General features: G+C 42.1%; 1 protein-coding gene across 1 annotated transcript; it reads right to left on the bottom strand.

Moving 5' to 3' along the window:
- Window positions 1-453: 453 nt before the first annotated feature.
- On the bottom strand, window positions 454-15,528 carry stxbp6l (syntaxin binding protein 6 (amisyn), like). The gene is made up of 7 exons (XM_075458973.1): window positions 15,336-15,528; window positions 14,097-14,264; window positions 9,727-9,857; window positions 9,311-9,629; window positions 9,134-9,232; window positions 1,462-1,625; window positions 454-1,339 (listed from the first exon to the last, which is right to left on the bottom strand). Exons 1-7 carry the CDS (start codon window positions 15,355-15,357, stop codon window positions 1,316-1,318), a joined length of 927 nt encoding a protein of 308 aa, XP_075315088.1. The 5' UTR covers window positions 15,358-15,528; the 3' UTR covers window positions 454-1,315.
- Window positions 15,529-16,897: the final 1,369 nt, after the last annotated feature.

The raw sequence follows: 16,897 nt of genomic DNA on the forward strand, positions 1-16,897 counted from the left end.
ACTAAGGACAAGTTGATCAAGAAGTTATGTAAATCTTAAGTAGAGCAGTAAAGGAACTTAGCAAAGCTACGACAGAAACATGTTTACTTTAACAAAAATTAAATGACACAGAATTACAGTAAGATTAATATATACTGACATTCAGGAGGAAGATTACATTACAAGTTTCTTAATGATTTCATACCTTTAGTACAAGGTAGGAGTATGCTAAAAGAGAGTAGAAAAGTTTATATTAGACCCCCAGTGTTTCTACACAAGAGGTGGGGAACTTTTTAAAAGGTTAACAAAGCTCAGAGGTCAATAATGAGATGGGCTCCTGCTTGATGAATACAAGTCTAACATCCCCTGTTACCTAATTTTCAATTTTATCTGACATTGTTGCAACCTGGTCTCTGACTATAGGTGCATTAAAGCAACCTCCGAAGCCAAAAATGATGGACAATGGGACAGTGCTTTACCTTATATATATATCCACATGCTTTTATTTAGTTTGGTCAAAGAGATGACAGAAAACTATGCCAACTGATTAATAATGAAAAACATTTGTATTACTGGGATAAAAGACATTGAACAAAAAATGAAAGAGTCAGTTAGAATCATATCAGTTGATTTTTATCATGTAATTATTCCACTCCCAAACATGAAGGGCTTTAACTAAAGTCAGCAGTTTTGCTTTGGGTTAATCTAAACTACAACACAGACAACCTTCACTCACACTGTTCAACATTGTGATCCAGCTTGAACACCCTCCTCATGACACAGCCTCACATGTAAGCTCAGACAGGAGGACCAAAAAAATCAAACAAAAGAAACGTGTGATGCTTAGGACTGATACGAACAACGAGGACAACGCACATGACACTGCAGTCTATACTGCATAAACAGACATTGAACACAAATTCAATTCAGTTAGAGGAATTCCAAACCAATGTAGATAAACACCACTGACCCTGGGCAGAGCTGCTGCCTGTCTTACACAGACGAATGCAGAGGTGAGAAATCATTTAAACAACAGCGAGCTGTAACTTCATAGAACTGCCAGGGTTGTTTAAAGCCAACAATATGAAAACACACCTTGTGTAAATGCAGCATATCACTTATAAATCTCACTGTTTTTCTTATCAAGCAAACACTAAAAACATTGAAAGATTAATGTCATATGGACAGCATTGCAAATTTTAGTCTCAGTTAGAAACTCAGGATGTTAGTGAGAGTCGAGTCCTGGGAGCCCCTCCATTCATCTTCTCAGAGGGTCATCAGCATCTGAGCGTGTGATGGTGTTAGTGTCCACCTTATCCTCATCCTCCAACACGCTCTACTTTGAACACCTCAGTGCCAGCTGAATGAAATAAACAATGCCATATATTTGTTATACACATGACATGCACTCATTTTAAATACCAGCTCTGTTGTTATATTTTTGTTTTTGATCTGGTCTTGTGGAAAGGATGCAAACGTCACCTTATGAGCCGTGTCGGCAAACTGCTGCGCTTTGTGCATCATCTTCACAGTCTTATCCTCAGCACGGGTCAATCTGTCCCCACGCTCCCCCAGAGTCACATTTATCCTCTGGACTATGTTAGCCATAGTTCTGTCTGAGCCACCATGTCCACGCTGACCTTTTCCTACACAGAGAGATCATGTTAAGACAAAAACTTTCCCCCCCAAAACAACAGCTTATACCTTGCATGAAAATCCAAACAGTCCTGACATGAGCACCATCAATACCTACTCGACCAATATAGATATTGCAGAGCAGTCAGGGACTCTCTCCTCTTTCAGGGTTATACCATTTTTTATCACAATATTGTAACTTATGGGCTTTTGTAAATGCCATTACACCCAGTAGAACAAACTCATAGACTCAAAGCAACAGAGGTGCCCTCAGTGTGTTGGAACCATACATGAACCACATTTTATCTCAGGCCCTGAGACACTGTAGTCTGCCCACATACAGGTTCAGACCAAAAGGGCAAAGCAGCGTCTGTACCACCTGAGACTACAGAGGAAGGATCCTAAAGTCTTTCTACTCAGGCGCTGTGCATAGCATCCTGTCACGGAACATCACTTCCTGGTCAGGATCAAATAGCCCTACAGAGTGATCCGTAACTGCCCCATCACTGCAGCACATTTACAGCAGGATTATGAAGGATTATTGAACCACCCCAACAATAGCCTGTTTCAAGTGCTGAAATTAGGCAAATAGCTCAGAAGCATCGTGGCCAAGACTGAGAGACTCAAGGGCAGATTATAGTTCTGCGTCTATCGTCTTGACGTATTGCTTTGCTCTGGTCACGAACCACTTTACATGTTATGGTTCTGCAACCATAACATGACTCTCGCGAGTCGCGAGAACTTCGGTGGGGGGAGTGTAGGCCTATATATTCCGCTGACACGCTGATCCTGGTCAAAACAACAATGGTGCGTCTGCAAGATACTATGGAGATGGATATGGAGTTGCTCAACCTTGAAGAAGAAAGGATTCTGCTATTGGAGTTGGCGAAAAGACGAAGGAGGAAGCGTAGGTGGTCTGTACGCCCGTTGAACCAGACCAGGGAAGAGACTGGGGAGTTTGCTACACTTGTTAAACCCGGAAAAGCACACCGAGGACCAATCACAGCCGCTTTTGTCTGCGTACTTCCGTTGGTGGTCTGCGTGCGTCTATCGCGCTGTCAGGATTTTTTTGAGGTGCACGAGAACGCGCGCAGAGCCTCTGCGTGGGGGAGTGGTCAAGATTTTGACGCTCGCAGAGGCTCTGCGTCCGAGCGTCAGAGGCTTTGCGTCTGAAGCATAAATCAGGCTTCAGGAGGAGTTTTTACCCTCCGGCCATTAGGGTTCGAAATCAGAACACGCCACCCAACCATAACATTCTGATCATATGAATGTACATAAAGCATAACATTAACCAATCATCCTTTTTTTTTTCTTTTTTTTTTTAAAGGCAAAGAAATAATGTTGTTTATCTTTGTACTCTTGTACTTTTGTTAAAGTCGTGTACTTACACAGACAAACATCTGAATCTGAATCTGAGAGTCTTTGACTGTGGAAATTCTTTGGATTTCCTAGATAAGCATCGATCTGAAGGAAATCTCAGTGGAAGGAGCTGCCTGTCTAAAAGACAATACAGCTCATACTTGTTCAACACTTAGGATTGGGAAGTGATGATGCTTTTATGAAAGTCATTGTACTATAAAATATGTTGGTGCTGATTTCTCATGTCATCACAGCTGTTTCCAGGTGACACATTTCCTCAGTCAGCCAGGTTCCAACATGTAATGTAAGAACTGCCAGATGTACAGCTAAGACAAAGGTTCAAATTGTCCTGCACACCAAGAACTACATTTGTACCACAATTCCTTGTTGCTACAACATTCAAAGTGATGTTTAATTACTTTCATCCAGTCATACAAACTGTTACTGATGGAAGTAGGTGAGGCCAGGACAGTGAGAGTGAGCAGCTGGACAAATTCTTTCACTTTGAGTTTTTCCTTTACTTTCTTTTTTAATTACCAACGTTGAAGGTAATACTTTACACGAAATATGAAGAAGAAATTCTAAGATAATATATAATTAAACCTTCATTAAACAAAGTGGTAAAAAGACAAAAGGTGTACTTCATTTGCTTTTTAAAGTCAAGGAAAACTGTTCAGTAAAAAGCTGTGAGATAATTATTTTGAGTATTAAACTATACCGAGACACTCACACTGCAAATCCAGTGTGCATGGCAACAAATCTTCAAAGTCCATTGGAACAACAATAGAAAGACCTTACAATGAGCCAGAACTCTTCTGCTTAACTTGTGACGTTTCATCTCTCAAAATAGAGGTCACCACAGGCCAACTGCATAAAGTGCTGCTAAACTCTAACTTGGTGTCCTGCTACAGCCTGGCATGTCTCCCATCCATTACACTGCCTATGTTAAAAGGTTCAATAGTGTTCTGCGTTCATTCTCAAAGCTCCGAGCTACCAAAAGACCAGCTATTGTATGGACCTCCCTGAAACAAACAATGTGCGCTCTGATCTGAGCGCGCCACATCACAGAGAGACCTTTCTGCTGCAGCAGAGAGGTGCCACACACTGAAGACAATGGACAAGAAAAAGCAAGGCAAAATATTCAGCCTCATCCAAACTGTCTTCACAGGCTGACCGCCCACTTACGCTCTACCCAAACTTTATTGTAAACCAAAGCTAAATGAATGCCTACACATGTGTGTTTGGCTCTGTGAAGTGCCACTATGTGGCTGACCTTCTGAGTGGCACATAAAAACAAACCCCATCCACAGAAATGTTGGGAAATTTGCTGAAGTGCAACTAAAACCCTAAATTTGTTATTATTTCATTAGTTTGAACCTTTATTTAACAGACTTTTCACTGACCAAATTCATTGTATTTAGAAAATAGAAACAAATCTGTAATCTAATCACTCAGTAAACATTCTAAAAGAGGCAAAGAAAAAGTTGATCAAATATAAAAGTGACAATGTTTTGTGAAAAGATTCAGGGAGTCTGGGGAAACCTCAGCGTGGAAAGGACAGAAAGCCCTGCTGGATGAGCTGGGAGCTCTCAGGCAGTACTGCAGGAGAAACCGTCATCACGCCACCATAGTCCATACAGCCACCATGATCCTTACGGCCACCATAGTCCATACAGCCACCATGATCCATACGGCCACCATGATCCATACGGCCACCATAGTCCATACAGCCACCATGATCCATACGGCCACCATGATCCATACGGCCACCATGATCCATACGGCCACCATGATCCATACGGCCACCATGATCCATACTGCCACCATGATCCATACAGCCACCATGATCCATACGGCCACCATAGTCCATACAGCCACCATGATCCATACGGCCACCATGATCCATACGGCCACCATGATCCATACGGCCACCATGATCCATACAGCCACCATGATCCATACAGCCACCATAGTCCATACAGCCACCATGATCCATACGGCCACCATAGTCCATACAGCCACCATGATCCATACAGCCACCATGATCCATACGGCCACCATAGTCCATACAGCCACCATGATCCATACAGCCATGATCCATACGGCCACCATGATCCATACAGCCATGATCCATGCGGCCACCATGATCCATACAGCCACCATGATCCATACAGCCACCATGATCCATACAGCCATGATCCATACGGCCACCATGATCCATACGGCCACCATGATCCATACAGCCACCATGATCCATACAGCCACCATGATCCATACAGCCACCATGATCCATACGGCCACCATAGTCCATACAGCCACCATGATCCATACGGCCACCATGATCCATACGGCCACCATAGTCCATACAGCCACCATGATCCATACAGCCACCATAGTCCATACAGCCACCATGATCCATACGGCCACCATAGTCCATACAGCCACCATGATCCATACAGCCACCATGATCCATACGGCCACCATAGTCCATACAGCCACCATGATCCATACGGCCACCATGATCCATACGGCCACCATAGTCCATACGGCCACCATAGTCCATACGGCCACCATGATCCATACGGCCACCATGATCCATACAGCCACCATGATCCATACAGCCACCATGATCCATACGGCCACCATGATCCATACGGCCACCATGATCCATACGGCCACCATAGTCCATACGGCCACCATGATCCATACGGCCACCATGATCCATACGGCCACCATAGTCCATACGGCCACCATGATCCATACGGCCACCATGATCCATACGGCCACCATAGTCCATACAGCCACCATGATCCATACGGCCACCGTGATCCATACGGCCACCGTGATCCATACGGCCACCGTGATCCATACGGCCACCGTGATCCATACGGCCACCATAGTCCATACGGCCACCATAGTCCATACAGCCACCATGATCCATATGGCCACCATGATCCATACGGCCACCATAGTCCATACGGCCACCATGATCCATACGGCCACCAAGATTCATACGGCCACCATAGTCCATACGGCCACCGTGATCCATACAGGCACCGTGATCCATACGGCCACCGTGATCCATGCACCGTGATCCATACGACCACCATGATCCATACAGGCACCATGATCCATACGGCCACCGTGATCCATACGGCCACCATGATCCATACAGGCACCGTGATCCATACGGCCACCGTGATCCATACGGCCACCGTGATCCATACGGCCACCGTGATCCAGGCACCGTGATCCATATAGGCACCGTGATCCATACGGCCACCGTGATCCATACGGCCACATGGGCTCAGGAGGAGCTGGGAGAAGCATTTCCGCTCAACACGGTCCAGTAATGTAACCTGAAACTGTATTACACCAGGAGGAAGCCATATATCAGCTCTGTGCAGGAACACGGCCCAGTTCTCTGGAGCCCAGCTCGTCTCAGATGGACAGAAAGACAGTGGACACGTCTTCTGTGGGCAGATGAGTCCACCTTTCAGCTGCTTCTGGGACAAACTGCTGAGAAAGAGCATCCAGGCTGTTCTCAGAGAAAGGTTTAAAGCCAGCGTCTGTGATGGTGTGGGGGGGCATCAGGGTCCATGGCAGGGAGGGCTTCATCTGTGATGGTGTGGGGGGGCATCAGGGTCCATGGCAGGGAGGGCTGCATCTGTGATGGTGTGGGGGGGCATCAGGGTCCATGGCAGGGAGGGCTTCATCTGTGTGAAGGTGTGGGGGGGCATCAGGGTCCATGGCAGGGAGGGCTTCATCTGTGTGAAGGTGTGGGGGGGCATCAGGGTCCATGGCAGGGAGGGCTTCATCTGTGTGAAGGTGTGGGGGGGCATCAGGGTCCATGGCAGGGAGGGCTTCATCTGTGTGAAGGTGTGGGGGGGCATCAGGGTCCATGGCAAGGAGGGCTTCATCTGTGTGAAGGTGTGGGGGGGCATCAGGGTCCATGGCAAGGAGGGCTTCATCTGTGTGAAGGTGTGGGGGGCATCAGGGTCCATGGCAGGGAGGGCTTCATCTGCCCCTGATGCAGAGCTGGATGTTGGAGTTCTGGAGAGACAGATGCAGCCATCCAGGTGGCGTCTTTTCCCGGGAGCTCCGTGGTTATTTCAGCACTACATACACAACCAGTGTGGACACAGAATATATGGACTTTAGTTTATTTTGGTCTTGGATTCTTTTCGATTCTGTTCCCTTCATTCATAAATGACCTCTCTACCATCTGAGCTGCTGTGGCTCAGACAGTGAAGTGGTTGTCCACTAAGTGGCGAATTAATCCCAAGGTCCTCCGGGTATCAGTGTGCTCACTTTGTCACTGATATGCTTATCAGTGTATGAGTGATATGAGATGAGATCAGAAAAAAACACATTTGTTATCCAAAAGAACCTTTGTATGAATGTGTGTGAATGAGTGAATGAGAAACACACTGTAAACCCTTTTGTAGAATCTCACCCCTAAAAAGGAGCTTTACTAGATAAATTCTACATTAAAAAGTGTCCCGTCTGACTGGGTTCGTCTGTGATGTGGTCATGTTTCATTTCACTTTATCCTTGACAGGAGCATCCAGTGTTTTGGTCAAAACTAGATTCTGGATGATCGATTGATTCGTTAAAAAGTAAAAAAAAAAACTTCAGCTGACCTTTAAAAAGTATTTTTCATTTACACAGAACAATTTAGATTTTGTCCCCTTCTGCACATCAATTACTTTACTACTTCAGGGTATGGATGGTAATGTTAATACTCACTGATAATCAGGAAAAGGGGCTTCTAAACCTCCTGTGGAGGGATGACATCAACTCCTGCTTACATGTATGTGTGGCTTGTATTCATCCTCATTATACTATTTCTGGTTTTGTTTCCATTTGAAAATATGTAAGTATTATATCTCTGTGATCAACACCTGTGTCACAGTCATGCTTGGCTGTGCTGTGCAGGTTTCCTGGAAGTCTGGGGCAGGAGTCTAGCTTGCTCCTGCTTTCTCACCTGTTCCTCATCTACCATCATCACTGCACAGTGTTAAGGAGCAGCAGGAGCAACTTCACCAGTGGTAATTAGGCCGAGTGTTACTTCTCGTGCTTACCTCGCCGTCCTGTGTTCCTCAGTCCCGATCTGATTGTTGTTTTCCTCATTCTGGATCACCGTGCCAAGGACTAGCCTTCACTGTGGAGTGCATGAAACCTTCCTGCCACACCTACTTGCCAGCTCGCCTTTGGAGCCACAGCACCACAGCCAGCATCCTCCACTCTGGAAATCCTCCTGGACTCCGTAAGAGTTATTCACTCCTCTTGTGGATGTTCCCACATGTTGGATTCTCACTAACCGTCCTCTCCTGGCTTTCAACGACGTTGTCTTTGTGAATAAAACCAGTCTTAACTTTTACACTGTGTCTGCGTCTGCTCTCGGGTCCTGTTTGTGAGTCGGCTTGGCTGTGACAGCAAAATCTGGCCAACGCTTTCTGTTCAGCTCTCGCTAATCAAGGAATCATGCTTGGAGAAAACGGGATGGCTTTGCGTTCACTTAATAAACAACAAGGTTCCAATAATCAATGTCTCAATCAAGTATTTGATGTGCTTAAAAGTATTCCTGAGCGTCTGTCTGTTTTTCCTCCAGACACGTCCCCAGGCCATCCTGCAGCCCAACATGGCGTTCCACCCGAGCCAGTTTTCTGTGGTGCTTCTTTCCCCGCCCCAGACCACTTCTCTGGTGACTTCAATAAATGTGGAGGATTCCTGCTCCAGTGTTCTGTAGCTTTTGCCTGTTCCCCATGCTCATTCACCACGACTCTTCCAAAATCTCTTACAGCATTGGATTATTACAGGATAGAGCGTTAGACTGGGCACTAGCCTTCCATCTGCATGCTATTGACTCTTATCCATTTTCTTCCTTTCAGGAGGAGTTTAGAAGAAGTTTTGACCACCCTCTTTGTGATGTAAATTCTGCAGAGTCTTGTTGTCTGGATGTTCCCTCATGTTGGATTCTCTCTGTGTTCCCTGACCACCCAGATCCTCCCTTGGCTTTCAGCGACATTCTCTCTGTTAATAAAACCAGTCTTAACTTTTAAACTGTGTCAGCGTCTGCTCTTGGGTCCTGTTTGAGTCGGCTTGGCCCCTAGCTGTGACACACCTGACTAAAGTGTCCTTTTAATCATTGCCTTACCATGACATGGTGTTGTACTTTGGTTTGTAGCCATCACCTTCTTCACACGATTCAAAAAGGCTTTGCAGCGGTAGATGACCAGATTCATGGTGCAGGCATCTAAAAGGACAACACATTAACTTAATTAGTAACCCTAGGTACCAGAGTAAAATGAAAGCAGTAACCATCTCCCATTACCTCCAGTAAGTTTGGATTGGCAGTTGATGAACTCAGTCTGTCTGGGAGGAACAAAGCTCATCCGTCGGGTCTGCAGGCTTCTGGATGCTGAGGACTCACCAGGACCACTTGCACTGTCAGGGTGAGCATACTGACTGGCTCTCCTCTGTTGGCCTGCCTTTCCCAGCTTCCCAAGATTCTTCACACCACCTGGTTTCCCCTCCCAGTAGGTTTGGCAGGCATGGTACAGGATCTGGACAAAGAGACACTTCTCTGCAGAGGAGTGGGCCACCCACTGGTCCACAGCATTGTCAAACACCAGGTCAAACTCTGGGCTGTCCTGGAAGAGCATGGAGCAGGAAAACAAACCAATTTAAAATGTTTAAAATATGTTGATGAACCAGAGGTAAAGAGAGAAAAATGTGAGTGTTGTCAACCTTGTTGGGGTTGATACCGTTGACCTGTCTGAGCTGCTCCACAGTCCACTGGGACCTTCTGGTGAAGGAGGTAGAGCCTCCAAACTGCTTTACCTTTGTAATGAGGAGCTGATGTGGTCTGCTGTTGGTCACTTCACAAAAAGATAATATTGAAAAAGTAATTACTTGTGTAATATCTAGATGCCTGTCATCAGTCTCAGAGAATGCAACGCAGATGTTTAAAATTTTATCCTGAGACGTCAACTATAGTTAATTAGTAACCATTTCAACCTGAGATGCTTGTGTAAGTGACCAAGTAGGTTAAATTTACATGCATAGCAATATTCCAACTGTTCACCTTATTCTAAGACAACATTCTCATAATGATGTTTACATGAGTTGCATATAGGATATTCCATTCATATTCCCATTTATATTGCACGGAGCATGATTGAATTAATGTGCCCACACACACTCCCACACCCCTGTGATGATTGTGTCTTCATCATGTCCATGCCCTAAAAACACTGAACGTTTCTCAGGTTTCTCTCTCAAAAATATCACAATAAACTCTTAATCTGGTTTATGTCATATCGGGGATGTAAAAGTACCAATTAAGAGTCACAAATTAGATTTGGTTTGGCTCATCAAGGGATTCACACTGACCATCTGTATCATCAGAAAAATTGTGATTTATTTATTTTTTTTAGATCAAGTCATTTTGTCTAGGGTTGATCGAACATAATGAAAATAAAAATGTGCTCCAGGACTAAAGTTACAGTTTAGAGATGTCTAATCGTCTAAATGTTCTGTGTCAGTTCTGGTTGCATTTCACTGAAGACTTAAGAAGTTCTAAAAGCTGATTTCAGATATTTTGAATCAAAGAGAACGTTAGATGTTTAAGTTGGCCTGAGGCTGATATAAGGGAACGTTTTGTTGTTGCTGCTTCTTTTCAGTTTTTTGTTACATATAGAAGATTATTTGGGTGTTTTTTTGTGATTCGTTGAATCATTTTCATTTTATTGGAGAATCTTTAGCAGAGTATCTTCAAACTGAGGTTACTACTGAAAGTTTCAACATAATGTTTTATTAATATTATCTATTTAAAACTTATCATTCAAAGCTGTCATGTCCCTCTCGTCTCGTTTCCTCGTTTGATGATCAAACACTTCCTATAGTCAGACAGAGGAAAGATATAGTGCTTTTCTTTATAAAGCACCCTTTGTCTATCAGTACCTTCAAACACTTTCACAGAGACAAGAGAAGGCTCTTGAACAATAATGTTTCCATAATTAAAAAACATTTCAACTTCAATCAAGGATGTTTATGTATGTAATAATGCTGAAAAAATGTACTGTATAAACTGTACTTAGATTTTTATACATAATTATATTGTTATTTTTATTCCATAAACACCAGCAGCTTGTTATGATAAGCGACTATAACTGTACATCGTGACATTATTAATTCTAACTTCATCTCTACATGCCACTGACAAGAAAGCAACTCTTACAGAAAGATAGTGCAGTCAACGCCTCTCTCTGCCTTCAGACCTTGAAAAAATTTGACTTGTATATGAATTCAACTCTCCCATGAATTTGAAGTCTTTTTATATGATATAGATCTCGTTTAAAAAAAAAAGAAATATAATGCTTTTTCAAAATTGCAGGTTTTTCATGTTTCATGTACATTAATCAGAACATTAATTAGGTAGCTCATTAAAATACAAAGAGAATAAAATAGCACCAACTATGGAAGCTTGTGGGACCCCTACTGGGCATTCTACATATGGCAAGTTGACACTCACATAAATACATGGTTTTCTATTTGAGAGATATGAAGTGATCCATTTCATGGTATTTTTTATGAGAAATCAAAATGAATCATTCTAATAATAATACTTGATGGTCAACTGTGTCAAAAGCCTTCTTAAAGTAAGAAAAATACTGCTCCTACATATCTATGCTTATCCAAATGAGATTGAATCTTTTCAGTAAATAAAACAACTGCTAACTCTGTGGAATGGAGGCCAAACTGCATTGGGTGAGAGAATTATGCCCATTGTTAAGGTGCTCATTAAGCTGTTGAGCCACTCATCTCTCCAGAATTTTAGAGAAAAATGGGTAAAATGCTGATAGGTCTGTAGTTATTGACTTGAGTCATGTCACCTGATTTAAATATTGGACGGATCTTGGCAACTTTCCACACAGCTGGTACAACTGCATGTGTGATAGGTTAGTTGATCAGGTGTGTAATTGGACATATCTATCCATCTTGATTGGTTTTCCAAAAGTTGGTGTCAAAATCATATTCATCTTTCCCTTTAGAGTTATTAAATGCGCTATTAGTTTTATTTACTTCAGACTGAGAAATTTCATCATTGGTAAACACAGGCTGTGCGAGGTTAGTGGATTTGTATTCAGTTGTGATATCTCCTGTACTGAATTTATGAATGTATTATTACATTTAGCCGCCAGAATTCTTCCACCAACTTCTTGTTGAAATAAATAACTAGTTCTTCATTGTTCTGCCTATATTTTTTTTTTGGTTAATTTGCTTATATTTCGCCAAATTATTTTACTGTTACTCTTTGCATCTTCAATTATTGCCACAAAAAAAGCGTCAATGTAAAATGTCGGTCTGTATGAAGTTGATCCCTCACCTTCATTAATTTCCTACAATAATTGCTAAATCGTGGTAGTGAGTTGATTTTTCTTTTTATCTGTCTTCTTCTAGAGAATGTACATACTACCTCCCTAAGTTTGACCGCAAAGTTGTCAGTAGTGATATTAGCATGTTCTGAGGAAAACATTTCAATCTAGGCTAATTCCTGGAGGGAGATATCCTGTGCTGCTGACATTCGGAAATGATTTCAGAAAAATTTTTATTACAATGCTTACTAGATAATATTGTAAAGCGATGTTTAGTGAGCTTTCACGAAAAAATATGGCATTATGATCGGATATTCTGGGCTGCATGGTGGTAGCACTGTCACCTCACAGCAAGAGGGTTCCAGGTTCAATTCCCAGCTGGGGCCTTTCTGTGTGGAATTTGCATGTTCTCCCCATATTTTTGTGGGTTCTCTCCAGGTACTCCAGCTTCCTCCCACCATCCAAAAACATGCAAGTTAGGTTCATTAGTGACACTAAATCGTCCTTAGGTGTGAGTGTGGATGGTTGTGTGTCTCCTGTATCACTTTGTGGCCCTGTGATGGACTGGCGCCCTGGCAGGTGTACCCCGCCTCTCTCCCAATGACAGCTAGGATAGGCTCCAGCCCCCCACAACCCTAGATCGGATTAAGCGGGTTAGTAAATTGTAGGGCTCAATGATTTTTTTCTGGCTTATTGGTGAATAGTAAATCAATTCTGGTTTTTGATTGATTTGTGATCCTGGTTGGGTGGTCTGAGAGAGATTATAATTTATAAGGGGAGAGATAAATTATAATCTGTGGCTATTTCAAGATTCTTTCTTACTGTCCCAGTTGATATTAAAATCCCGTAAAATAATTATCTGTCTTTTATGATTACAGAAACTAGGAGGACTTTTGAGCTGGTTATAAAAATCTGCCATTGCAGTAGGTTTTCTGTACACACATATAATATAAATTACATTTCTGCAGATTTATGTTTATGCCAGCACATTCAAGGTTAACCTCTAACATTTTAGTTGGCTGTTGACAAATGATAACACAGAACTCCAGCTCCTTTACCTTTCCCTGTCCTGAAAGCGTCATAGCCAGGCATAATTATAGTTACTTCAGGTGTTGAGAGTGATAGCCATGTTTCTGATAATCCTAAAAAGTCAATATTAGGATTACAAAGTAGGTGTTCCAATTGTTCACATTGCCGCACTGACAACCACGCTTCTGAGTCCGCCACTCCTGCGCGAGCAATATGGAAGCCTGGTGGCAGCCATATCGCCACCGCACCGACGCAAGAACCCATCGCCAAGCCGCTGCCTGTCATCAGGACCAGGATGTTCATTTTTACCAAGGCTTATATTATGGGTGCAGAGGAGGAAGGGTTGGCAGGTTAAGCAATATTTGCGTATGCCATGCATGACACCCAGTTGGCAAGTATTATGCCCTTGGGTTCGAGGACCATCCATCCCACATGTAGCCTCTGGCACCAAAAACCCAAGATGTCCCTCTTCTCATTGTGTCTGTGGCACAGCATGATGAGTGGCTTTATTGTATCAGGAAGTTTAACAAAGCCTCATTAACCTGTATCTAGTGCACGTGAAAAATGATTGAAGTTGTTTCTTTCAATAAATAATAGTTCTTATTTCACTGAGATAAGTGTTGGATCTTTATTTTTTTTTAATTTCTTTATGTCTGTGAATTATCAACAAAAATGAGAAACAGCACTCTTTTTCACAGTCTATAAGTTTACCTGAAACACAGATGAATGTTGTATAATCGCCTTTGGATCGAGCAGGCAGGAAAGACATCCTCTTCCTTTTCCTCCTCTGGGCCTCCACTGCCACCAGCATCCGCTCATCATGAGGGATAAAGATTTCTTTGTTGATGACGGACTGAATGTTCATTGTAGTTCTGACACCTACACAGGTGATGGATGGACATGACTGCTTGTTATGTCTGCTAACACACCCGTTGACACTACAGAAGCAGACAGAGCTGACCTCAAATCTCAGCTCCAGTAATGTCAGAATTTAGCTTGGTTAAATCAATCGTGTACATTACAGTAGAACAATAAGAGCGCTTTGTTTCAAACTGAGTTCTTTTTCTGTTCGTCTCCTCGTGTACGCTGTGCACTCATGAGAAATGTCAAATAAATAAAAACGTTTTCAGTCTTAGCATAGTTCTCTGATTATTAAAAAATGAATAATCAACAATTCAAGGAAATCACATAAAAACATTATAGAAAGATAATGAGAAGAGGATTGAAGAAGACATGACTTGATGATCATTTTATTTATTTCTGTCATTTCTCTGACTCATCATCTAATGACTTATCAACTCAATCAGCATCAGGTTAAACAATCTGTTCAGCACAAATATAAATAAGAATAAGAATAAAGCTTATGAAGATAGTTGTAGGCTAACTTTATACTATTTAAGCTTTAAAAAAAAAAAAGAATATTTATCCATGCCTGGCCTGTTTTTCAGATGATCTGAGAAGTGGTTGTTTAAAGAAAGCAAAGACACCCGAAACCTCTTGATACGGACTCAACAAAAGCAGCCGTTGTCAAGGTGGTTGATAAAAATCTTATCAATGAAAATCACACATTAAGATTCACAGCTCGTATTATAGTTTTATACCTCAATATGATTAGAATGTTATCTATTCACCAACCAAGTAAGACCATTCATTTCAGCGTCAATAACCAAAAACAATCATCAGCTTTCAGAAGTTCAGCCATCCAGATGACAGGTATGCATTGTTTTACTAGCACATACAATTTTTCTTATTTAAAGATCAATTTCTTTACTCTTCATTAGTAGCTCTAATTTTTTTGAGGAGTTTTATGATTTAATGACATTTTTCTCAGAAGACCAATAGTTAATCAAAAGACTAATTGCATCAGTGCATGTATAACACGTAATCCATCTTTTCACTCTACATACATGATTCATAATCCTGCATCAGGAAAGTTAAAGTAGAACTTACCTGTTCTTGTCCTCTTCTCCATCCAAGCATAGGATTATCTAGTAGTGGTTTCTAGTCAGCTGGCACTGTCATTTTAGTTTAAACTTTAAATTGTTAGGTTAAATGTGTTATATTCCAAAGGATTCTGTCATGACTTTTTATACCCAGACACACCAAATGGCATGTCTTGCTGTGAAGGCACAAATCCTCACAATCCTTCCCATTTCAAGAGGCTGACAGGCACGTGGTTAAAGTCAGAGAACAGTCAGCAGCTGTCTCTCAGACAGAGCTCTTTGTGGAGATCCAAAGCACTTCATCATTGCAGAAATGTGTATAATTACAAGGTGAAATGGAATGCAATTGTACGATTATCAAGTTTTTGATACTTCAGGCACATCATAAAACTTTTTGCATTATTTTCTAACAATAGCCAATTATATGACTACACACACACACTGACACACACACAGGACAGATTTTTTTTCAAACAAAAGAATTCAGTCAAAATTAAATAAATGGATGGATGGATGGATAAATAAATTAAAAAAAAATGCTATTTTGTTGTCATAATGTCCAAACGTGAATCATGTGATCGAATTCCGTTTGAACGAGTTAACACAACCATACTTCACATAAAACATTTTTTTCTCCTTCTCTAATGATTAAAGTACACAGAAAATGACAAAAATCAATTCACAAAACCATTAACAATTCTGCAGCTGGATGGAAATATTTAATTGCTGCATTTTGCTCCTGGTACTCAAGATGACCAATACTGACCATGTGTGTGCTCAGAAAATACATTTGGAGAAACAAGAGCCTGAATCACAGCAATTACAAGAAGAACTTTGTTGGAAATCCAATTTCTCCTCGTACAGATGCTGCATTAGTTTAATCACTGTCTCCTCCCAGGCTCACATGAGGAGTATTCAGCACACAAGATCAGAACACTACATCGCCATGCTGACAAAAATCCATTTGATGGGGTTTAGGAGGGTGGAGTACGGTGGAGTATGGTGGAGTACAGTAAATCATGAATGATCGGTGGAAAGATAAACTGTCCCAGATAGCAACGTATAACATTTGGTTCATTTGGTTTGCTGCTGTGACAATATTATAGAATCTTTCTAAAGACCTAAAAATCAGTACCAGGCTGGGAGGGGAACATCATTTGATCGTTTGATCTGGCTCTGATGGAGTCTCACAAGTGTTAGCTGTATTTTGATACCAAGATGGTTCACACAAAGTTTATTATTACAAAGAAATTTATTTTGGGCATGTCATATTTGAGCAGGAACCCCAGAAAGACTCCTGGAGCTGAACAGGTTCAACAAAGAAAACTGGATAATATAAGTCTCGCAGAAGCTGACCCAAATTCTCCAAGACCAACAGAGATAAGATCTCACTGAGTTGCAGGGCTTCTCAGACGTGGCCCACTTGCTCATTGAAAAGCTCTTCTTTTACCTTTCACCACCAATCTTGATGAGTGTTGTACACAAGCTGTCACCCTCGGGCCTCGCTGCTTAGGTATCTGTTTGTTGGTTTAGGGGGAGGAGCCCTCAGTGCGTCTAGAAAGTTGACTG

This window comes from Odontesthes bonariensis, chromosome 24, assembly GCF_027942865.1.
Source record: "Odontesthes bonariensis isolate fOdoBon6 chromosome 24, fOdoBon6.hap1, whole genome shotgun sequence".
Lineage (NCBI taxonomy): Eukaryota > Metazoa > Chordata > Actinopteri > Atheriniformes > Atherinopsidae > Odontesthes > Odontesthes bonariensis.